General features: G+C 36.4%; 1 protein-coding gene across 1 annotated transcript; it reads left to right on the forward strand.

Annotated features, from left to right (window-relative positions):
* The first annotated feature begins 268 nt into the window (after positions 1 to 268).
* ccnl1.S (cyclin L1 S homeolog) lies at positions 269 to 23,447 on the forward strand. The gene is made up of 11 exons (XM_018265738.1): positions 269 to 602; positions 785 to 859; positions 3,580 to 3,689; positions 13,598 to 13,718; positions 15,022 to 15,086; positions 17,586 to 17,685; positions 17,827 to 17,931; positions 19,164 to 19,305; positions 20,680 to 20,779; positions 21,445 to 21,534; positions 22,750 to 23,447. Exons 1-11 carry the CDS (start codon positions 360 to 362, stop codon positions 23,087 to 23,089), a joined length of 1,491 nt encoding a protein of 496 aa, XP_018121227.1. The 5' UTR covers positions 269 to 359; the 3' UTR covers positions 23,090 to 23,447.
* The last annotated feature ends 2,361 nt before the right edge of the window (positions 23,448 to 25,808 follow it).

Here is a 25,808-nt window from a genome sequence, read left to right on the forward strand (position 1 = left end):
CCACAGCAAATTAATTTTAGGGCCCCCAACATATCCTGAGGCTGTCCTGTTTTACTAATATTTATTGAAATGTTATATGAATTAGAGCCTCATGGGGCCCCCCTTCAGCCGCAGGGTCTGCTACATCTGTAGTTAGGCTCCTGGACATACGTATAGAGACAAATGAATAGTAGGTGCATTGGATTTTCCCAAGAGTCGTATTTAAGACTAATCGGCTTCTCAGAACTTTAACAGGACTATTTTTGAGGTTGACGAAAGCGGCGGAAGTATATGGATCGTCTCAGTTCAGACGTCGCACGTCACAGGCCGGAACTGCCGCCTTCTCTCTACGTTGCAGAGACGTTGTCTCTCTGATAGACATGGCGGCTGTACCTCAGCTTTCCGCTCCCAGCGCTCCTGCCCGATCGGCCGATGGTATCCTCATCGGCGACCGGCAATATTCCGAAGTCTACCTCACAATCGACTACTCCCTTATTCCCGAGGAGCGGCTTTCGCCGACCCCGTCTATGTCAGATGGCCTGGACCTGAATACCGAAACCGACCTACGAATCCTGGGATGTGAGCTAATTCAGTCGGCCGGTATCCTCCTCCGCCTTCCGCAGGTAAGTGACATATAGGGGCCGGAGTAGTGCCGAGTGTTCGACTTTCTGTCAGCCTGTGACGCAGCAATCGGGAGCAATACACTTGTATCCACATCCGGACGGGCCTTCAAGATGGCGGCGTCTACTCTCTCCCACCTCAGCGCACATTTACCCTCTGTCATCTTGTTGTTCTATCTCCTCAGGTGGCAATGGCGACTGGGCAGGTGTTGTTCCATCGATTCTTCTACTCCAAATCCTTTGTCAAACACAGCTTTGAGGTGAGAAAGCCGATAGAGGCTGACTGTGTTATGTTCCTGAACAAAGAGTCGCCTGTGTCTCTCTGTTAAGCACTGCTCCTGCCCATTATTGAATCTTCAAGTGTTTTTTTTACTTCTATTTATAAAAAGGAAAAAGTAATTTCTTTTGTGTAATGTGATTTGCCTTGTAGCCTTTTCTGGCAACCCTATTTGTGCTGCCATCAAACAAGGGGTATAAATAGCAATATAATACTCTGTGCCTTAGACTGTTAAATAGATGTGAATGTTTTCTATGTCACATCTTTGGCGTAGTGCATCAAAGTTGCTTTATTGGCCCCAAAAAGTAGATATATACAAGGCAATGTTTCAGACCCCACTGGGCCCTTTCTCAAGCCTATGGGGCAAATTCAGTAACGTACGGAAAGTCACCAGCGCCAGCTTCGCTCACAAAACTTTGCCAGACGTAGATTCGCCATGACAACGCTATTTCACTAAAATCCGATGTTGTGTTAGCGTTTCTGCGCCAATCGAAGCGAAGTTGCTCTAGCGTTGGCTAATTTTGCATATGGCGGGAAGTTAAAGTTGAATGGACGTATATGTTGCAGCAAATACATTACACTACACAAGCCCAGGAAACCTTAATAAAATAAAGTTGTTGTATTGCCCTACACATGAGCCAAATTAATTTTGTTATATTGCCCTGTATGGGGGAGCCCGGGTACCCAAAAAAAGATTTACGGACTATCAACCTGAAAAAGTAAAAGACAACGCCATTTTTTTGGACTTTCAACTAAAAATTGAAGAAGCCCTATACATTCCATTGCACTTCGCCTGGTCTGAGCTGGCGAAGGCAAGTCTGGTGCAATGGGTATTGTTGCGTAAAAGGCACATCTTAGTGAATTTGTGAAGTAACGCTCTTTCGCCAGGCGTTAGAGTGCAAAGTAGCGCTAGAGTCTTATCTTCTTCACTAGCGATGTTACACCTGCGCCCATTAGTAAATCGGCGAAGTCCAGAAATGACGTCACGCTGGCGAATTTGCGCTGTTAGTCACTTCACCCTTTAGTGAATTTCCCCCTATATGTGGTACAGGTCACATAAAGGCTTAAAAAAGGGCCCAGTGGGGTCAGAAACGTTGCCTTGTGTGTGTTTGTGTGTGTATATATATATATATATGTATATATATGTATGTATGTGTATATATATATATATATATATATATATATACACACACACACACACAGTAGTAATGGATCAGCACACTCATTTTAGAAGTGATTAAAGTGTCTTTATTGGTAACACAGCATAACAATGCTGTGTTACCAATAAAGACACTTTAATCACTTCTAAAATGAGTGTGCTGATCCATTACTACTGCATATTATGAACATTGATCGTGCACCTCTACTCTATTGGAGATCGAGTGCGGACACCCAAAGCATATCTCTATCTCTATCTATCTATCTATCTATATATATATATATATATATATATACACACACACACACACATACACACACACACTTTTTGGGGCCAATAAAGCAACCTTGATACACTAATCTTCAAGTCTGTGGTGTGCTAAAGTGTACCTGGTTTTCTACATGTCTATTGGATCACAGGCAGATGGTCCTTCCACTGTTAAGCACCCTACCCATCAAAAAGGGTTCCTTCTACAGGTCGAAGCTTTTCATATTTGTACGGAATTACATCAGTGGCATAGGGCTTAAATTGAAGGAATATGTTTTATAGTTGAACATGGGTGCATTTAATTGTACCATCAAGAGATGGTATATTGGAAATAAGAGTGCCTGACTACCCTTGATTTTAAAGGAACAGTAACAAAAAAATGAGTCTCTTAAAGTAATGTAAATATAACGTTCCGTTGGGCTGGACTGGTAAAACTGGCATGTTTGCTTTAGAAAGACTAATATAGCTTATATAAACAAGCTGCTGTGTAGCCATGTGGCAGCCATTCTGAGCTGAAAAAGGAGAAAATGCACAGGTAACACCGCAGATAACAGATACGTTCTGAAGAATCTCATTTAATTCTACATAGTTTATCTGTTGTGTTTCCTGTGCTTGAATGTCAGGCCAAATGTCTACACAGCAGCTTGTTTATATAAACCGTAGTAGAGTTTCTGAAGCAAACACATCAGATTTACCAGTGCAGCGAAACAGTACTTTATATTGTCATTCATTTAAAACAATTAATTGTTTTGGTATTACTGTACCTTTAATGACCTGCATAAATGGGATCTGCCTCCAAAGCTAACTCAAGTGTGTGGTTTCAGTGTGAAATCCATGCATACATGCGGGGTGAGACAGACTGATTGCATTTATGCACAGCTCTATGAAAATGGGTTGGTAACAGGAATTCCCAGCGTTTTCCCCAACCAGCTTATTAACATCCATGGAAAAGATTCCCTGGCATTGGTAGGCACAGGTCTCACAGCCTTGTCTACCTTATAGATTATCAAGGGAGAAACAAACATTTAATTAAACCAGTAAGCAGCAAAAACCAACCTGATTGTAGAACAGTTGTGCTGTCTTGATTGGTCTTGTTGCTAACCGTTTAGAACTTTGTACAATAAGTGGTTCCCCAGTAACTGGGAAATATTGATGTAGTTGTGAATGCTACATTGGATGCATTTTAAACGGTCACCCAGTGATCATACTGTCAGCCATTGCGTAGAGCTGCATTTAATTTGATCCATAGAAAACTCACAAAGGTGGCTTCTTTTCAGATTATTGCCATGGCATGTATCAATCTCGCTTCCAAAATTGAAGAAGCTCCCAGACGAATTAGAGATGTGATAAATGTTTGTCATCACTTACGTCAGATAAGAGCAAAAAGGTATGTATCTTTGTTTAGATATTTAACTAGAACTCTTGTGTGGTCATAATGCTCATAATAATTCATTGTCAGCCCTTTTAGGTTGTATTTAATGTGGAATGCATCTACCCTCTACAACATACATCCACTTAGGATTTTGGCATCAGACACAATTTGCCAGTCTTACTAGATCTGGGCCGAGCTGCATTAGAAATAGTACAGTTTTAAAGCTATCCTAAGTTTTTAAAGGAAAAAACTTTTTTTTTTTTTCGTTATAGTTTAGAAAATAGCATTTTGTTGATGGGGCATACATTATTTCATATCAATATAGTCTTTGTCCATTTTAACATTTAGCTATGTATGGGGTGCCCAAACCCAATAAACAGAATTCCCAAGTTCTAAGTCGCAAGCATGGGTTTGATATTGTTCAAGCATAACATTTTTTTCTTTGTGAACTCTAGAAGGTATGCAAAGTAACTCACTAGAACGGAATATTGGATATAAAATCTTACCACAGTGTTCTCAAGTTGAAAATATTTCTGATGCACAATAGGCCATAGATTCTTAATATCAAATGGTGTCTTTTAACCAGACATAACCAAGTAGGGTTTGTTTGCAAGTTGCAATTGAAAGAGAGCAATGTGCATTTGTAAATGGTCAAATATCCACTGCAGATAAGTTTGTGCATAGTGTTGTGCATAAACTCCTAAAAAAGGAGGAAACAAAAGTTATGTATAGTAGAGAGACGAAATTACCTTTAGCAGCAAAAATAAGTGAGAAATTAAAGCAAGAGGAGGCATGAAACACTTGAAGACGTCAATTAAAGTTTTTGTTAGGTAAGATAGGAAAGAATTAAGTACCTTTCTTTTCGGTAGACTGCTGCCAGGTGGTCTTATAAGTTTTATATGTAAAATGATGGGTAAAAAGATCTCAATTGGGAGTGAATATTAGTACTGTATCTCGTTAATAGTGAACTATTTCCCAACTCTCCACTATACATGAAGTTATGTTCATCCTGATCTATTGTTTGCCATGCCACGATTTCCACAACTTCAAAAAAATCTTTAGAAAAAAAAGTATATCATTGATGGCAAAGCATTTAGTGTCTGCAGAAGAGCCCCCAGGATAACACTTGTCACAAACAGGCTCATAACCATGGAAGCCCTTTGTATGTCTGTAGTATGTAAGTCAATACACTATCTTCCAGTGGTGGTGTTTTTTATTTCTTTCTATGTTCAGATATTTAATAAAAGTTATCGTATTTTCTCGTAGGATTAAATCTGTTTTTAAATTGCTCTGCCAGCATATAAACTATTTTTACATGAGCTCTTCGTGCTCCATAGACTCTACCACCGCAGACTGTATTTTATCTGTGTATATGTATAACACCTGCATGAATTGGAGCTGTGAGAAATTCTCATATTGTTTCCTTGCAGCTAAAGTAATTCAAGAGCACTTATTTCAGCTTTCTACTGTTAAGAAGGCAGTAAATCAGGCAGATGTATGCTGCCAACATTCCACTGTTGAACAAGTCAGCATGAAGACCTTGTTATGGGGACTTAATGACTGCTTAACCTGTCAATTTAACAGGGCTTGTTCAAATCTTAGTCCAGTGGGATGAAAAATTACATTTGGTGGGGACTGCATTGGGACTTGGATGCTCCTTGGACTCCGCCTTATCTAGTTATTACCCAGGAATCAAATAATGCATTAGTCTGATCTGGCTTCATTTGGGTGGCCAAATACGGCAGACATTCTGTGTCTTCATTGAACTTTTTTCTTTTGGCTAGCTAATTTTAAAATGCAAGTTTTAAAGAAAGCTGGTTAATTACTTAGAGAACAGTAATACTTGCTAACTGATAACTTCTAGATCATGTTCCTCCCCTCAGAATAGTACATCATAAAGCATGTAAATATTCAGATTTATATACGAAGTGTAATATTACAGGCAGGCAAATGTAGTATCTACATTGCTGACAAAAAGGGCCTATGTGCCAAAATTATATATTTCTCTGTTCATTTCGATCCTGTCCTGCCTGTTTACTGGCAATATGTGAACCTACAAAATGCAAAGGTTAAAAGGCACTAGTTTGGAACTTAGCAATAAAGTAGTAAAGTAGTAAGTACAACAAAGTATTTTATTTTTCAAGCAGGCTAAGAGAAAAATGCTTGGCTTTTGTAAATAATTATAAATCCTCTTACCTAATGTGCAGCTGTAGTAAAATGTATTGTCTGCTGATATAGTTTGATTACTTATTCAGAGACCTGACTTAGCTCAGCCTGCTAAAATGTCTTAACGTTTCTTTTCCCATGACACCAAATTTACTGCTTTGTGATTGTTTCGGTCAGATAGTTGTTCATATATAACTGGTCCGTAAACTCTATCCCTGCCTTCTACTAAACCTGTGATTATCTCCGTGTGTTTATATTGTCAAATTGTTTGCTTTACAATAAATGTCATCCTTCTAGAAAAGGCGTACATCAAATAAACTATTAACCTAAAATGACAGTTATCAAAATGTCACACAGGCTGCACTTGCAGTGTCGTTTTTATCTGCTTTTCTTCAATTTCCTTAAAGCAGATGTAACACTTTCTTTATTCCCAACCATGGTAACTTTGGTCTTACAGTACTTTTGACTCCCCTCCCCCTCACACACCCTTTTTTGTGTTCTATCCTCAAAAGGATTCAGCGTTAAATTCTTCCACTTCGGATGGTGTAAAATTGATTATGACTTGTAAAGCAAGCAGAACAAATTGATGTTAACTTCATGTTTGCTGTTTCTATAGTTATTAACTTTATATTTTTTTCCCTTGCAACCGACTATACAGCGACCAGCTACATTTACCAATGCCTGGGTGATGTGGAGTGGTACATTGAGATGAAGCTGTCGTCTTGGCAACAGTGAGTGAAGTGTCGAAAATCCCCATGGAGAAGCCAGTGCTCTGAGAACAGGTCACTGGAATCGGGGACTCACAGGTTGGCCGCTGGTGAACCATTTGAAGGAGCTCCTGTATCATGTTAAGAACCTTTTTTCTGTGCTGTCCAAGTTTATTTTAACCTTAACTGTTGCTTTTGTTCCATTAACATAGTATAGGGTGAGCTTTATAAAACTTGTATCCAAGACATTTTAGAAGAAATAATCCATTTACTTAAATATTGTGATGGAAGCATTTCATACAATAGGCATTCAAATTAAACTCTTCAATGTAAAACAAGCTGCTGCAGTCAAAAAGAGCGAAATGTATTTCTGGAATGTACTGTGCAGATGCCACATGTAAGAATTACATAGATGCTGGTGTTCAATATAGCTTCCCTAAATTCACTATACACTAAAATCGGATGTGCCAACTGAACCATAAACTACTAGATATGTGGGTTTTGCCTAAAGTGCGTATCCCTGTTGGATAACAGTCAAAATAGTATGCTTGGACTTTTCAAAATCTGCTCAATCTGAATATATTAATGTATTTTGAACACAGCAGTTATTTACTCTAATCTAGTGACTTGCATAGTCAGTCACTCAAATACATTTGTATCAGCCAGTGTCTTTTATAGTTGAAATATTAGTTAACCGTATTGTAGCAAAGCCTGTCTTTCCAGACTTTCACTTTGTATAAGCAAGGTTCTCAAGCAAGTTAACTTATTTGTTTTGCGAAGAGATCACATTAATGCTAGTGATAACAGTATCTGATAAAGGCAGTGTTAGAAAAATCTAATATTGGAATCCTAACCAACCAGACCAATTTCTTCACATCCATAAACCAATTTGACTTTTGACTTTTTTTCTATAATGTTATACTTTAACAATCAAGAATAAGGACAAACATTCAAAAAAATCTCTATCTGCATACTTACATTCACACTTATGAGAGCTATGTTGCATTCTCTTTAGATTCCAGAAGTAGCCCCACCCTTATGTGATGTTTGTGCTGTTGCTGTTCTAATGCTAACTTTTCATATGAGTTGTGCAATCTCACGTCCTACTTGTACATAAAATTAAAAATACTATATTCCGTCATATTTTTCGTTATGGAATAGGGAAAACAAAGAAAGAACCCCAATTTTGTTTAACGTGAATCAAAAACTTCTAAATAACTTTTTTCCGTTTTATTTTTACTTTCCAATGTAAATTCACTGTTCATATATAAATCTATCCATCATAGCTAGCTAACAGTCATTACAAATTTTTGTAGGTACTGGTAGGAGTAAGTATTAACATCCTATATCTCCATGTGGCTTGTTTTGGTAGATTAGTGAGCTTAGTCTTAATATATAGATTTATGAAACTTGCATTGTACAGCACAATGTCCTGTCTGTTTCCTTAGTTTTCCCCTTCAAAGAGTTTCCAAGGAATACACCTATGGATTTTAAAACTGGGTTTAACAATAATGTTGTCCCTGTTTAATGGAGTGTGTTGGGTATGTATGATTTGAACCAACTTTAATGGAGCTCACTTTAATCCTCATTCCAGTTATTTTGATAGTACTGCATAAAACAGCAGAAGAGACTTTTATGTATGTACATAACTCTGCATCAGTATTACCTTTGACCCTAAATGTTTATTTTTAACAACACTTGTCCTAAAGCGGTGCAGATATCATTCTGTCTTTTGCCCCTACTGCCAATAGGTAAGCATGGACATGCATTCTTATGGAATATTGGTATTTATCTGCTCAAGTTAAACATGTGAATGAATAGTTTGATCAGTTTAAACCATACAGTGGAAAGACCAGTGCACCTACTCCCCCCCCCCCCCATGAAAAACGTAGATGTAACACATAATTGAATATAAAGAGAATACAAAAAGTAACTCATTATCTACACCCTGTTTGCAGTGCAGAGACTATCCTTGAATTTAGAACTGTAAGTTAACATTTAGGGGTAGATTTATTTAAAGGGTTGTTCACCTTCAACAAACTATTTTGTTTTCAGATAGATCACCAGAAATAATGACTATTTTTTTATGTGACTGTTTTTCAATATTGAAGTGTTAAGTGTAATTTTTCATCTTCTAAAACAGCTCTGAGAAGGGGGGGGGTAACTAAACTGATACATTTAGTTGATAATATTCTTATATTTGTCCCTGCTGAGCAGAATCCCTGAGTTTCATTAAAGGGGAACTCCAGGTTCCAAACCAAAATTTGATAAAGAAGCCCACATAACACAAAAAACCCTAATATACCCATCAAAGTTACCTGTTTCTTCAAAAAGTATGAATTAATGCCATTTTCTATGCTGCAATCCGGTGGTTTACAGTTCTTCTCTTTCTGCATCATTTGAAATCCTAGCAGGGAACGAGGGATTAAAACACTGACGTTATAAATTGTAACAACTTCTCCACAGTTTACAGACAGCATGCAGGAACAACATTACCCACAATGCATTGCACTGATGCATTGTGGGTGATGTTCCAATCCTTATTGAAATCATGTGTGCAGGGAATTGTGGCGTTTGGAGGATGCATGCTGAGGACAGATGGTGGGTGGCACAAAGTAACGGTAGTCAGCCAGCTCAGCAAAGTAGTCCGAGAGATCAACAGGGGGCTAGTCCTAGGGAATTGTTCCAAACCATTTAAAATCATGAAAAATCTGCATATTTTTTAATTGATGTATATTGCAAAGTTGCTTGCAATTATGTTTACTTTTCAAAAAGCTAATTTTTTTGTAAAGTTCCCTTTAAAGGCAGCTGTTAGACTTGATACAATAGTTGCTAATACTCCAGAGATGCTTCTGAGAAATGTATCAACTAAATGTTGCAAAATTGAGTGCACTCAGACTGAAAGACCAGAGACGTGAACATTCAACTTTAAACTTAGATTTTGGTAAAACAGTAAAAAAATAAATACTGGAAAGTAATTGAAAAAGGTCTTTAATTCTGGGGAACAATCTGAAAACAACTGACCTGAAAAAAAATGTTTGGAAGATGAACAACCCCTTTAAGGGTTGAAAATTAAAATGTTTGAATTTTTTGTTATGGTCAAAACTCAAATTAGGAAATTATGCAAACTTGATTCAAGGTTTTTTTTTTAAAAACAAAAATCGAATTCGGTGTTTGAGCTTTATAATACTCTGGCTCGAACTCGACTATTCAATGGGAAAGGTTCAGGGATCAATTTGGAGATATTTGCAGCCTTCCTGAAATTCAAGTTTTTTTCTAATCAAGTTTGATCGAATTCAAATCAAGTTCGACTCAAGTTTTACAATAAATTTAGGCCAGTTGAATTAATTCATTCCTGCGAATTTAAGGCAGTTTAAAAAACCCCTTGATAAATGTGCCTCCCAATTTATATTTGTTACAATGGCTAGATATATTATGTCATGGCTAGTACTAGAGAATAGGAATACCATTCTTGCCCTGGCAGGCTTCCAGTCCCAGTCATACCTTCAACCTCAATTCTTTACCTCCATTTGACATTTCTACAAGACTATAGATGGGGTTTATTTATTTAATAGTGAACCTCCTGAGTCCCACTATTTAAATGAACAATAAACTAGTCATTAACATGACAGTTAAAATATCTGTGTGAAATTACACTTTTTAGAGAAGCAGAAAAAAGTTACATTTCTCTTTATTATGATAATGGCTAATTTCAGCCCTACTAAAGTGAACATACCTAATTATGTCTGATGCAGGCTGTGGTGTGTGTGTGTGTGGGGGGGGGGGGTGTGAGACGTTTCGGCTAGGGACCTAGCCGAAATGTTAGTGCTGTGTGTGCTAGCTTCTTTTGAGCCATTGTAAATACTAATACATAGCTCTGCACCCAGGCATATATATATATATATATATATATATATATATATATATATATATATATATATATATATATATATATAAATAGCTGGAAACGGAGATCGCACTCACAGGTCTTAGAAGTGTTTAAATGTCTTTATTCAGTGGACAAACGCTGACGTTTCGGCTGGAGAAAGGCTGTTGTGTCAGCCGAAACGTCAGCGTTTGTCCACTGAATAAAGACATTTAAACACTTCTAAGACCTGTGAGTGCGATCTCCATTTCCAGCTTTATATTCAAACTTCAACTAGGACAACTGATTAACGCAATTGTACTGCAAGCTTTTGGGGAGATTTAATCGCCTCTTCTGCAGAACGACAATCTCCCGAACTGCTTTCCACCTGCTATAATGCGAAAACGCCAATGCACTCGCGGAGCTTCGATTTCTGAAGTTGCAGTAGACTTGGTCCTACTGCGCAGTCCATAGTGTAAAGTTCCATTGGCATTTTGTAAAAAGTTTTCTTTAAATCTAACTAGAAGATCCACTTTCCTAACAAAAATACCTACTAGTACAAAGATTTTGCTCTGGATGGTATACAGAATGGTAGGGCCTCTCCCAAACAAGCATATGTTCTAAATATACATATTCCCTTACAGAAGTCTACATATCTTCATTTTTTTATTATACCATTTAGTGGTGTATAAAATCTCTATTGTGTACTTTAGGTGAATAGGGTGTCTGAATTGCAACAGCATAAAAAACATAGGTTTGTGGTGATAGTTAACATTCTTCTATGACCAACTACCATGCATTTAAATGGTTTCCATATAATTAATGTTCTCCTTTCTATTTAAATGCAGGGAAATAAGCTTAATAGGAGCAAAGTAGTATACCCATAATTTAGTATTTTTACAATACTTGTTAGATTCCAGATAAAATTTATTTAGGTAGCTTTTTAATGAAAGAATCCCCACCAGATGTTTTTCCTGCATTTGGGGGTGGCTATAAATATAAGTTAGATTGTTTTATGTTGGGCTAAAGCTAAAACCAATGGTTTCGCCTTAGACCCACAACACACAGGGTATATTTTTTCTGCTGCTGTTTGTCACTTTTAGCATTCCTCTGCAGATTGACAAACACCATTATATTTTCTTAGGTGGACTAGTGCGATAGTTCATCCAGTAAACACTTGAGTACACTTTGCTGGCTACCTTCATCTTCTATTAAACTAAAGGACTTGCTGAGTGGTCTCTGGCACCTTAAACCCCCAGCACATGCACCTGTGTACTATTGGTCTTGGTGTTATGAGGATATTTAGTACAAGAACCGGTGACTTCACGCCACTATTAGGTAGTGATGAAAATGATCAATTACTATGATATTACTATAGCTTTTTACAGGTATGGGACCTGTTATCCATAATGCTCGGGGCTTGGGGTATTCCGCATAATGGCTCTTTCCATAATTTGGACCTTGGTACCTTGTCTACTAGATAATCATATAAACATTAAATAAACCCAACAGGCTGGTTCTGCATCCAATAAGGATTAATTATATCTAAGTTGGAATCAAGTACAAGCTACTGTTTTATTAAAGAGAAAAATAATCTTTTTTAAAAATTTGGACAAAAGAGTCTATGGAAGACCTTTCCTTATTTCAGAGTTTTCTGGCTAACTGGTATGATACCATACCTGTATAGATTTATTACTTTGTAATCCAGCTGGATTCCTTAACACTGGTTGTGCCTTCTGAGATTATATGACATGTAGTGTGCTCAAGAGCTCAACTAAATTCCTTTGCTTTCTTTTTTACTGTGCAGCAACGTAATCTTTTGTTTAGTTGCTAGTTAGCCCATCACATGGGGAAAAAAGTTTAATGGAAAAATCCAGCAGTCACAATGGCTATTATTTATTTCCACTTGAAAGTAGAATTTTTGTTTGAGCAAAATAATTGTTATGGTTGTGCTGAATAGGGATCTAATGACACACGGTGAAGCCAAGCTTTTTTGAGTCACATTTTGTTTGTTACTGCTGAGTGAGTGTCTTACCCACCACCACTAGATTGTATTTTGGCTGAGCATTTGTGTTGCCTGTGCCTAGTATGAAAGTTTATGATGAGTAATGTTCTGTATTTTTAGCTTTCCTATGTTCTCACTTGTACATTGATCCCTGCAGTATAATAATCTTCTAAATTCTTTTTTTTTTTTCTCCAGTCCATTACGCTTTAATTATAAATATCAAGTACCGTACTTTCAAAGGTGAACTCCCCCTTTAAGATCAGACTTAAAAGTTTAACATTCAGTGTGATGTGAGTGTTATTCGGATGCAGCTTACAATATGCCTTCATTTCTTTCTTTTGTGTTTTTAACTATTTAGCATTTTTTTTAGTAGTTCTCTAGTTTGCAATATCAGAAGCTATGTATTTGATAGGGTGCAGTCGGTCATTCAGACCACTGCCTTTTTGTTAGGGCAAACTGGAAGATGAATTGGAGAGTGCTGAAATCCCCCATTTTAAAGCTGGAAAGAGGCAGAGAAAAAAAGACTATCCAATGCAAAGCTAAGGATAGACAAGACGAAGCTGTAATAGAGTAGGCGGTGCTGTTTTTTTCCTTTTGGAACTTTTCAGCACTAGGACCTTAAAAGAAACGCAATTCTGTTTGTAGAGGCAAAATAAAAAGACCAGGCAATGAGGCCCTTATATCCTCGGGTAAAACATGACCTGGCTGTTCTACTTGTGTATAAATCTAGTATGCATGTAGTTGTATTAAAAGCACACTGAATGAATAGACCTGGCTTGGTTATTTTTCCCATAAAATGTTCCTATTCTGAGTTGGCCTTTTGGCTGCTCTGCATCTGTTTTTAGCGAGGGAGGGACAGGTGTTCTGTTGGAGAATTGGACAGTCAGTTCACTGAAAATGACACTTCTTCCATTTAAATAAGCCACGTGATTAACTCCTTTTATTGGCTTGTGACTTTTTTTATTTTAGGTGAATAGAATCTAATAGTTAATTTAATAATCTAATCTAATAATCGCTTAATTTAAACTTGGACAGCACATGTCAAAAGGTTTCAACATGTCTTTGGGGCAACTTAAATTTAGTTTCTGTTGCCGTTTGGTCGGTTGGAAGGGAAAAAAACATTAGTGTTTAGGTTTTTTTTTTTTTTTTTGCTGTATTGACTTTATTCCCCATAAAATAGGACCCCAAGCCCCCTGATACTTGATCAGAGCTACATAAATACCAAAAACCATGTAATCAAAGCCGAGAGGAGGATACTGAAGGAGTTGGGCTTTTGTGTTCATGTGAAGCATCCCCACAAGGTAAGTTAATGCAGTATTTATTTTATAATATTAATTAACTATTAATTATAGCACCTTCTGTGTATGGTACACAACAGGCAATTGAGGATGATATACAATGTGGTCAAAAGTATTCCCATTAATATTAAGGTGATCCATCCTATCCCTGGGTCTCTGATGGTGGCATGTGCTTCCATATCTGCTGTAGCCAGACATTTCAGCTGGTGAATTTCCATTTATAACTCCAGCCATTTCTTGGTATTGCATGTGGTGAGATTAGGCTTCTTTGCCTACGATCCCTACAAATAGGTTCTATGCAGACATTGATATATGTAAAATAGCCGTGAGGACATCATTCCAGATGCAGTGTCTCAATACTTTTGTCCATATAGTGTGTATATTTTGTTTCATGTGAGTAAATGCAGCAATAAGCCATATTAATGTGCCCATATAGATATTGTACTTGTATGAAGCTGTCCAGTGGCTTCTGGTAACAACTCAGAATGGTATTTTTCGCAAAGTAACAGTTTAGCTTCAGTTAAATAGAATATTGTTATTAAAAAGTATGTGTGTGTGTATAGAGAGATAGATAGATATAATAGCTAGATAGATATAATATATAGATAGATATAGATAGATATAATATATAGATAGATATAGATAGATATATAGATAGATATATACTGTAATGCACAAAATCCATGAATATCTTATAAATGCTATCCTTATAAATGGTGACTAGTGATGTCATCAGTTATGAACGGTGAGCAGTGATGTAATTTTTGTCACAAGACTCACTAAAACTTGTGTATTATATTAAAGTACCCCTTGTTGGAAAATATGAGGATATTAGAAGTAACCTCGGAGTTCCATGACCTGTCTACTATTGGAGTACACAAGTGCCTGCTAAATGAACTAATGCTTATTGGAACTGTACCATGCACATCCTGCAGAACTTCTCAAACATCATGAATTCTTAGTATGGATGCACTGAAACCAGGATTCAGCCTTTTTCTGCAGGGTTCCACCGAATCCTTCTGCCCGGCTGAACTGAATCCTAATTTGCATGTGCAGGGAGGGAAATCACGTGACTTTTGTCACAAAACAAGGAAGTAGAAATGTTTTCTCTTTCCCACCCCTAATTTGCATATGCAAATTAGGATTCGGTTCGGCCAAATCTTTTGCAAAGGATTAGGGTGTTCGGCCGAATCCAAAATAGTGGATTAGGTGCATCCCTAGTATTATGTATGACCAACTTCTAAGTGTTAGCTGTTAATCTCCGCATTTTAAGATATTCTAAATTTCTATTTGGTTTATATCACAGATCATTGTTATGTATCTACAAGTTTTAGAATGTGAGCGCAACCAGACCCTTGTTCAAACAGCATGGTAAGTAGCATTTATTTTATTTTCAGGCCAGGGAAATGGTAGCAGAAATGATCTTTGTATGGCAAATCTAAAGCTGCAGAAACAAATACATACAAATAAGAGAGGCCATACATATTTTCTGCTGACTGTTTTTTATGGCTTGAACAAATAGGCAAATATAAACCTTAGCTTAACTGTTCTTTTTTTTCTACTCTTTGGTTAAAGGGTAGTCCATGATGGTAAGTCATAGAACTCTGCTCTCAGCACCACAGCCTCCGGATGGCCTAATTGGCTACCCTTATCTCCAGCCAATGCAGTGCAAGCTCTCATCCGTCATATACTGAAGTGCTCCATACCCATCTGGCTGCATCTTCTAGTTCTGTCCTGCTGTCCAAAGGATTTGTATATTGGCTTCTAGATCTATATTTATAATGTTTTTTTTAAGCAAAGGGAAAAGTGTACTTGTTCATCAGGAAAACTTTCATTCCTCTACCAAAAAGCACCATTAAAACAAGATGTGTGACTTAACTATCACAGTAGCTGCTAGAATCAAGTTAACATGGAAATATAGGCTATAATGTTACATTGGGTAGAGATCATTTGCTTTAATGCCTTATTAGCGTTAACTGAATTATTTATTTCCTGAACAACTAAAGCAAATCCATGGCACAATTATTGGTGCTTACATCAAAAATCTAAAAATGCCCATTTACAAATGTGTAAATTGTTTTTCCTAGATATGTTGTATTAGATATTATTGGTTATGGAGTGTGGGGGTCACAATAATTCCATAATTTCTAATAGAGGCATTGGGAGAGATGTAGCACAAGTTTGATTTAAACAAAAAACAGCCTTTGAGGTATGACTGAAGATTTTCATTCATCCAGGTCATGGTATATCTAGTAGAAGTAATTCTAAAACAAATGTCTTCAATCATTATTCAGCAAGTCCAATTGTTTTAGAACTACTTCTACTAGATAAAGCTTTTGAGGTTTAATAACAGAAAGGACCAGACAAGTGTCATACACTGAACTGAGAACAAAAGACTAAAAGTCTAGATATGCTCTATACTGGATTTACTGATCCGGCACAGAGCTTCAGCAGCCCCATAAACGTAATGATCTATGCCTTCTTAGCTTTCCTGATGCTGAGAGGCAATAGTGAGGAGTAACTTGAATGCTTTGAAAACGGCACAGAATTCTAAATTTTATTTCTCTCACATCGGAGGGGGACACAGGAGCCATTGGGTATGGGCTCCTCCCACCAGGAGGCAGGACACCGCAGTGATGTCAAGAATTGTGGCCCCTCCCACTTATCCTATTTGATAAAGCTTCTATTATAAATTTCAATTCATGCAATAGTTCTCCTGTAACTGACAAGGAAGGTGTAAATGCTTTTTGGGGGGTTCTGTGTGTGAGTTTTATCCCACATTCTACTTTTCTATGAAAAAGCCTTCTGGCCTTTAGCAATCTCCTTTCTGATCATGGCACCATTAAAAACAGATGAGGTTCTCTAAGAAACGGTTGTCCTGAACACTGGTTCTGAAGCTGTAACACTCACTGCCTTGAAACCTATAATGCATATACTGTCCAGCCCTATGGCACTTCAACTTTTCTTGCCATATATATTTGTCTATTAAGCTTCTGTTGGGGGGTATAATTGCCCCCTCAAATGTGATTAAATATTGTATACAATAATGACTGTGAAATGGTACCTACATTTTTTTCAGTTTTTTAAATAGCGAGTGCTTAGGTTTTTGTTTTCACAGCCCATCAATTCTTTGTAAACTTGCATTTATACATTGCATATGTTCATTCAGTTCCATTGAACAAAATCAAGTGCTTATGATTAAATATAAGTGCTGTTTTTTTTGTGGCTCGGATCCTCAACTTCTATTTAAGGAGATGAACCAAATATTACCTTTAATAAAAATCTGTATTCGTAGATTTTTTAGTAAAGTTGATGCTGTGACTCCCTTCTTTTAGGCAACTGACCTGTGCTTAATCCTCTTATTATTAAGTTGATTAATGACATGTACACAGTAAATGTTTTATTTACACCTTTCTGTAAGCTTAATTTTACTATACGTATACATGAAGAATTGCAGCTGTACAGGAATCTAAGGACCTGGGTATGGAGAATGTCAGGAAGGCTAGATGTACCTTATGTATTCATGCTTTGAAAGATTTAAAAAAAAATTAAACTGTAGTACAGTATTGATTTATGTAATATTTTAAAATAAAGATTTTCAAATAATTTTGCTAAAATACTTGCCTGATAAGGCTATGTACATTATACATAGCATTAAGGCTATGTACATTATACATAGCATTTTATTAGAATATCAGATGAACTAGAAATAAATAATCCAGTTGTGGATTTCCTGAAATATGTATATACTTCAGGATGCATTTAAAGCTGTTAAAATGTCTATGCTCTCATTTTACGTCCATGGTTGCTGTATTTAAGAACAGAAGAGAAAACGATATGAAATTATTCCACTCTTTTTATATTTTTCAGGAATTACATGAATGATTGCTTACGGACCAATGTATTTGTGAGATTTGATGCAGAAACCATTGCCTGTGCTTGTATTTATCTTGCTGCCAGAGCTTTGCAGGTAAATTCTGCTCAGTGGCTAAAACTTGTTTATTTAATATCACTAAAGCAGTTGGCATGAGATACAAAGCTAAACTAAACACAGTTGTTTTGTTACGCCATTTAAAATGCTGAAACATTAAAGATTTGTGTTTACTTTTAGTTATCCTTGCCAAATAGACCACACTGGTTTTTACTTTTTGGAGCAACTGAAGAAAACATTCAAGACATCTGTATAACCACTTTAAGGCTCTACTCCAGGATAAAGGTATTTTCTGTGTGTCATGCTGACACCAGCAGCATCAAGAATACTACTTATTTCTTCCCAATTTATGTTAATATTTCATTTTGATGGCACATTTGCTCCTGTAAATTGTTTATATAAAAACACCCCCACCCCCTTTCACATTTGGGACATTGTTTTCATTGCAATGTCACATGATCCCTACAAGGTTGTGTGTATTGTAAAAGAAAAATATACTTTCTAGAAATGATCCCTATTAATCAAAATTGTATTTTAACTGGAATTGTCTTCATGTATATATATGAAATAGACATCTGGCTCCCAAAAGAAAAATGACAAAGTAAGAAAGTTAGGAGGTTTATTACAATGGTTTATTACCATGTTCCATTGAGCCATAACCTTTGATAAAGAGCCCAGCATGCCCCAAAACGTTGCCAGAATCTGTCTACCTTTGAGCCAATAAATCACTTTATGCAATAACACTAGTGGATTCAGTTGAACCATTGGCACAGCAAACTAGATGGTGTTACTAATCTTTTAAAGCGAAATATTAGGATTGGGAAACCGCTAACTGCCTGATGTGCCTTGGTGGTGCCTTAAAAATTGTCAGCCATGACTTTCTGCTCTTTCCTTGTCCTTTAAATGGGTTGTTCATCTTCAAACACTTTCCAGTTCAGTTTGTTTCAGACAGTTCACCAGAAATAGACTTTTTTCCTTTTACTTTTTATTTGTGACCATATTTCTAATATTGAACTGTAATGTTTAATTGTTCATCTCTCTGGGGGGGGGGGGTCACGGACCCTGTAACTGTTCTAAATTGATATTTAGTTGATACATTTGTTATGTTTGTCCCTGTGGCAGTTGTTAGAACTGATACAATGGTTGCTCAAATTGCACAGATGCTGCTGAGAAATTTATTAGCTAATTATATCCACAAAATGTAGCAGATTTTAACGGTTTCGAATCTACTCCTGGATCTCTGAGCTGACTGAAACAGTAGAGACACGAACGTTAAACTTTAAACTTGAATTTGGGAAAACAGCAAAAAATAAAAGATGGAAGGCAATTGAAAAAAGTCTTTGTTTATGGTGAATAATCTGAAAACAACTGAACTGATAAAAGTGTTTGGAAGGTGAACAACCCCTTTAAAGTAGTTTACAAGTTGGGCTTTTTTGTAATCAAGGAATAACACCTATAAAATAGACGGAAAAATATTTACATTAAGTGATTGTAACTTCCCTCTAATTTCCCAACAGCCGAACTATGAATTTTTGGAAAAAGAAGTTGACAAAAGGAAAGTAGCACTACAGGAAGCAAAATTAAAAGCAAAGGGGCTCAATCCTGATGGAACTCCAGCCATTTTATCAATGGGAGGCTTCTCTCCTGCATCTAAACCATGTGAGTTTATTGTCAGTCTGTTGAGTGAAGTGTCAAACATGCTAATATAAATGTTTATAAGCCATGGTACAAATACATGCTTGAATATTTTTAAAAAGCTCCTGCACCACCTTCAAAGGAGTGAATAGGCTGCTTGTCTCATTGGCCTGTTTAGACACCTTTATATCTCATTACTGGATGCTTGTTATGTTTTAAGTAACCGCTAAAAATGTGATGTCGGATAAATGACATAAAACTAGGACAGTGTAAAGGGTTAAACAGTGTAATAAGGAAGATGCACAAACAACAACAACTTTATTGCCTGGGAGTTGCAAGAGAAACAGGAATAGACAGTTGCTGCTGTAAAACATCAAAGCAGCAAACCTTTTTTTATTCATCCAGGATTCTGCCTTTTTCAGCAGGGTTCGGATTCAGCCGAATCCTTCTGCCAGGCTAAACCAAATCCTAATTTGCATATGCAAATTAGGGGTGGGAGGGATATCGCTAGACTGTCACACAAAAAAGTGAAAAAAAATACCCCTTCCCACCCCTAATTTGCATATGCAAATTTGGATTCGGATTTGGTTCTTGCAAATTAGGATTTGGATTTGGTTCTGTATTCTGCCGAATCTTTCAAGAAGGATAAGGTGATTTGGCCGAATCCAAAATAGTGGATTTGGTGCGTCCCTATTTCTTTATTTTTAATGAAATGCAAGGGGTGTTTTACACAAACTGTGGACATAAAATACTAATTTCCGTACCTCTGTGTAACTGTATCTTTATCTGCCAGGGTTGTAATCATCTGATGCTAGAACCTGGATTTACCATTTATGCTCTGCCACGTTCAAAGAATAGAATATAGCAAGACTGGGTTAATAAAATGTGGTAGTACAGGTTTGGGACCTGTTTTCCAGAATGCTCAGGACCTGGGTTTTTCCGGGTAACGGATCTTTCTGTAATTTGGATCTTTATACCTACTATAAAATCATATAAACATGAAATAAACCCAATAGGCTGGTTTTTCTTCCAGTAAGGATTAATTATATCTTAGTTTGGATCAAATACAAGCTACTGTTTTATCATTATAGAGAAAAAGGGAATCATTTTTATAAATTCTGATAATTTTATTATAATGGAGTCTATGGGAGACGGCCTTTCCATAATTTGGAGCTTTCTGGATAATGAGTATCTGGATAACTGATCCCATACATGTATTGGCAAGCAGTTTTCTCCAAAGCTAAACTAAATTAAGGCATTTTCTACAGATTCAATTACAGTTTTGTTTTTTTTTATGGAATTTAAACTTCTTAAATATGATGAAACTATTTTGAGAAACTCTGTTGTGATATTTCACATATTGTTAATTAGACCGCTACTATTTCTACTTTATTTTAGCTTCTCCAAGAGATGTAAAAACTGAAGAGAAATCCCCAAATTTTGCAAAAGTTAAACGGGAGATGGATGACAAGCAGTCTTCTAAGAGCCCTTACAATGGGTAAGATACTTAAATCTTTAACAATGAATGACTTAATGTGCATATTACTTGCCTTATTTGTGGATATACTTTTAAGGGGGTTGTTCACCTCTGATGTAGAGAGTGATATTCTGAGACATTTTGCAATTTGTTTTAATTTTTTTATTATTGATGGTTTTTGAGTTCGTTTTTTATTCAACAGCTCTTCAATTTGCATTTTAAGATATCTAGTAACTAGGGCCCAAATTAGCCTAGCAACCATGCATTGATTTGAATAAGAGACTGGAATATGAATAGGAGACAGTAAATAGAAGGATCAGTCATAAAAAGTAACAATACATTGTAGCCTTACAGAGCATTTGTTTTTTTAAAAGGGGACAGCGATGCCCATTTGAAAGCTGCAAAGAATCAGAAGAAAAAGTCAAATAACTATAAAACTATAAAAATAAGTAATGAAAGCCAATTAAAAAGTTGCTTAGATTTGGCCGTTCTATAACATAATACAAGTTACTTTAAAGGTGAACCACCCGTTTACAGGTAAACAAGAGTAACAAGCAAACAAGGTATGATAAATAAGAAACCATTTTAACCAGATAGAACTGCTGAAGCAAACACGAGATACCTCCATTTCACAGCTGCTCTTCTGTACTGTTTCCTTCTCTTATGACGCTTTATTCTTTCTTCAGATTGCGTAAGGAAAACAAAAGAAGCCGAAGTGTCAGTAGATCAAGATCACGGACAAAATCAAGATCCAGATCTCACTCTCCTCGTAGACAGTAAGTCTCAATTCAAATGTGTTTTTGTTGATTTAAATGTGGAACAAGTGTTCACTGTAACAGGAGCGGCTTGGCATATATGCTTCACTTAAACGGCGTAGTTAAAAGGGAACTATCAAAAATAAAAATGTAATATAAGCTTGAGCATACTGAAAAATGAAACGTTCTAAATACAATTAATTGTATTGGATCTGTCAATGATTATCTGTCAATGATTATCTGACACCCAACTGCTGCATGAAGAGAGAATGAAGAGAAACAGATGCTGAGAGAGGGACAGTGAAGATAAACTTGATTATTTCAAACAATGCAAAATTTTTAATTGTATTTAGAAAGTTTCTTATTTCGGTATGATGAAGCTTTTATTACATTTCCCCTTTAAATGAAAAGTGTCTGTATTTAGATAACCAATAAATTATCTTATATTTCCCTTATTCTTAAGCTCGATTCGATCGTTCTAGGACTTTCCCATCTCCAGACCTGCCACTAACCCTCAGTTTAAATATAGTAGTAAAGGAACAGATCAGCCGATGTTCTGCCCCTGATAGAAATAGTACGAAAGTTTATGTCCGACAAAGCTGGTGACAGTCTCCCACTGAAAATCGTATCGGCAGCCGACAAATCTTTTAACCTGTCCGATCGACCAAACGACGGATCTGTGGGACGAAAAATGTAGGGACTCTCCACACACGGTCCAAAAATCGTACCAATCCTCGATTCGTACGATCGGATCTTTGCGTCTATGGCCAAGTTTAGACTTAAAGTAACTTTTATTATGTTATAGGAATTACCAGTTCTAAGCAACTTATCAATTGGTTTTCATTATTTATTTTTTATAGTTTTCTTATCTTCTGATTCTTTGCAGCTTTCAAATGGGCATTGTTGTCCCTTTCTAAAAAAACAAATGCTCTGTAAGGCTACAAATATATTGTTATTGTTACTTTGTATTACTGATCCTTCTATTCAGGCCTCTCCTATTCATATTCCAGTCTCAAATCAATGCATGGTTGCTAGGGTAATTTGGGCCCTAGTTACCAGTTTGCTTAAAATGCCAATTGAAGAGCTGCTGCATAAAAAGCTAAATAACTCAAAAACCTTAAATAATTTAAAATGAAAACAAATTGCAAATTCTCAGAATATCACTCTCTACATCATACTAAAAGTTTTCTCAAAGGTGAACAACCTCTTTAAATGCACACTTTCTTTTCTCTCCAGTTACAACAACAGGAGGAGGAGTCGTTCTGGAACTTACAGCTCAAGGTCAAGAAGTAGATCCCGCAGTCACAGCGAGAGCCCCCGTAGGCACCATAATCACGGCTCCCCCCACATGAAACTCAAGCACCGCGTGGAAGACTTGAGAGGTAGACACGCTCACAAAAGGAAAAAATCTCATTCACCAAGCAAAATCAGGGAGCCCTCGGAGCTTGCCAAGAAGCACAGACATGAGCATGGACATCACAGGGAGAGGAGAGAGCGCTCTCGGTCCTTTGAGAGATCGCACAAAAACAAACATCATGGCAGCAGCCACTCTGGACATGGCAGACACCGGCGCTGAACACACAGAATAAATATATATATAAATAGATGTTTGTCTATGGACTTTATAGTTAGGACTTCGTAACTGTAAAAGTGACACTTTGAATTTACACAACATGGACCTGATATTCTGCGTTTATTTTTTACTTTTATCTTTCACATTATAACTTGTCAGGATGACTTCTCCTAAAGTTCTGCATTAAACTGCTTCTCCGAATGGACTGCATTAAAGAGGTATTTTTTTATAAGAACCGTTGCAGACACATATATTTAAGGATGACTGGTTATTTAAGTATTTGTGGGAACTTTCTTACATTGCTTTTAGTCTGCATGTAAACAAACTGATTTTTATGAGGAAATAAATTAGAAAAGAGAAATGTTGTACTGCATTATTTTACAATACATCGAGTTCCATAGTGGGGCACTGCTGTATTTAAATCTGACTCCTCCCACATGAATGTATCTGATTGGCTCACAATCTCTGCTGCTTTGAAATACCTTAGTTTACCTTAAAGGGGTCGTTCACCTTAAAACAACTATTTGTGTTCAGATAGATCACCAGAAATAACGTCTTTTTCCAATTACTTTATATTTTCTATGTGTCTAAAGCAGCTCGGGGGTGGGGTCGCTGACCCTGTAAACGAAATTGATACATTTAGTTGATACTTTCTTATCTTTGTCCCTGCTGAGCAGAATCTCTGGGTTTTATTACAGACAGCTGTTAGAATTGATACAATAGTTACTAATACTCCATAGATGCTGCTGAGAAATGTATCAACTCAATGTTGCAAAATTGTAACAGTTTAGAATCTGCACCTGAATTACTGAGCTGCCAGACTCAAACACCAGAGACACGAACATTCAACTTTAAACTTAGATTTTGGAAAAACAGTAAAAAATAAATAATGGAAAGTAACTGAAAAAAGTCTTTATTTCTGGGGAACAATCTGAAAACAACTGAACTGAAAAAATTGTTTGGAAGGTGAACAACAGATTCTAATGACGAACAATATGTATGTGTAAGATCTAAACCTCTGATGTAACTAAAAGTTTTAGTTTGTTACAGATAATATTCATATATACAATATATTAATGTTATTAAAGGGGGGTTATTTTATGACTGTAGGGGTGGTTCACATTTAAGTTGACTTTTAATATGTTCTACAATGCCGATTCTAAGCAACTTTTCTATTGGTCTTCATTATTTATTTGATATAGTTTTTAATTATTTGCCTTTTTCTGACTCTTTCCAGTTTTCAAATGGGAGTCACTGACCCCATCTAAAAACAAATGCTCTTGTGAGGCTACACAGTTATTGTTATTCCTGCTTTTTATTACTAATCTTTAAATTCATACCTCTCCTATTCATATTCCAATTCAAGGTTGCTAGGGTAACTTGCAACCAGATTGTTGGAATTAGAAATTGAAGAGCTGCTGAGTAAAAATGTAAAGAACTCAAAAGCCGCAAAAAATTAAAACCAACTTCATTTATTTTGAAAATATTTTTTGATTTTTCATATTAAACAAATGAAATCAGTATGACCGCAGATATTATGCAGATGAAGAGAACATGTTATATTCGATACAATGGCATAATATTATTAAAAACGAAATACCATTTAAGGAGACTAATAAGAACTAAAATTAAAGGGATCCTGTCATCGGAAAACATGTTTTTTTCAAAATGCATCAGTTAATAGTGCTACTCCAGCAGAATTCTGCACTGAAATCCATTTCTCAAAAGCGCAAACAGATTTTTTTTTTTATATTCAATTTTAAAATCTGACATGGGGCTAGACATTTTGTCAATTTCCCAGCTACCCCTGGTCATGTGACTTGTGCCTGCACTTTAGGAGAGAAATGCTTTCTGGCAGGCTGCTGTTTTTCCTTCTCAATGTAACTGAATGTGTCTCAGTGGGACATGGGTTTTTAAAAACTATGAGTGTTGTTCTTAGATCTACCAGGCAGCTGTTATCTTGTGTTAGGGAGCTGCTATCTGGTTACCTTCCCATTGTTCTTTTGTTTGGCTGCTGGGGAGGAAAAGGGAGGGGGTGATATCACTCCAACTTGCAGTACAGCAGTAAAGAGTGATTGAGGTTTATCACAAGTCACATGACTTGGGGCAGCTGGGAAATTGACAATATGTCTAGCCCCATGTCAGATTTCAAAATTAAATATAATAAAATCTGTTTGCTCTTTTGAGAAATGGATTTCAGTGCAGAATTCTGCTGGAGCAGCACTATTAACTGATTCATTTTGAAAACATGTTTTTTCCCATGACAGTATCCCTTTAACTAAGCCAGTGGATATACATATAATTAAAAAAAAAAGAGAAAAAATCCCTTTCATCGACTGGAATGTCGGAAAGAACATCTTACAATTTGATGTATTTGATCACCAGTATTAGAGTTGCAAATTTCAAAAAAAGGAGACCAAATCAGCCTAAAAGAATCTTTGGAATTATTCCCTTTGGTTTTGGTTAATAAGGCTTCTTGCCGACTAAGCTGGTTCATATAAGAAATGATGTCTGATAATGAGGGGGTTTCTTTTTGTAACCAGGAATTTAATAAAGCTTTCCTTGAAGCAGCTAGAAAGAAAATAGTCCATAATTTACTTTCATGGGAAATAAAATTTCAGGAGCTGAAGAAAACCTTATATTATCTAGATGCAATAAAGGGAAGCACTGAGACAATTTCATTTTTATCTTCAATTTATAATTCAAAAAACTAGTGACTTCC

This window comes from Xenopus laevis, chromosome 5S, assembly GCF_017654675.1.
Source record: "Xenopus laevis strain J_2021 chromosome 5S, Xenopus_laevis_v10.1, whole genome shotgun sequence".
NCBI lineage: Eukaryota > Metazoa > Chordata > Amphibia > Anura > Pipidae > Xenopus > Xenopus laevis.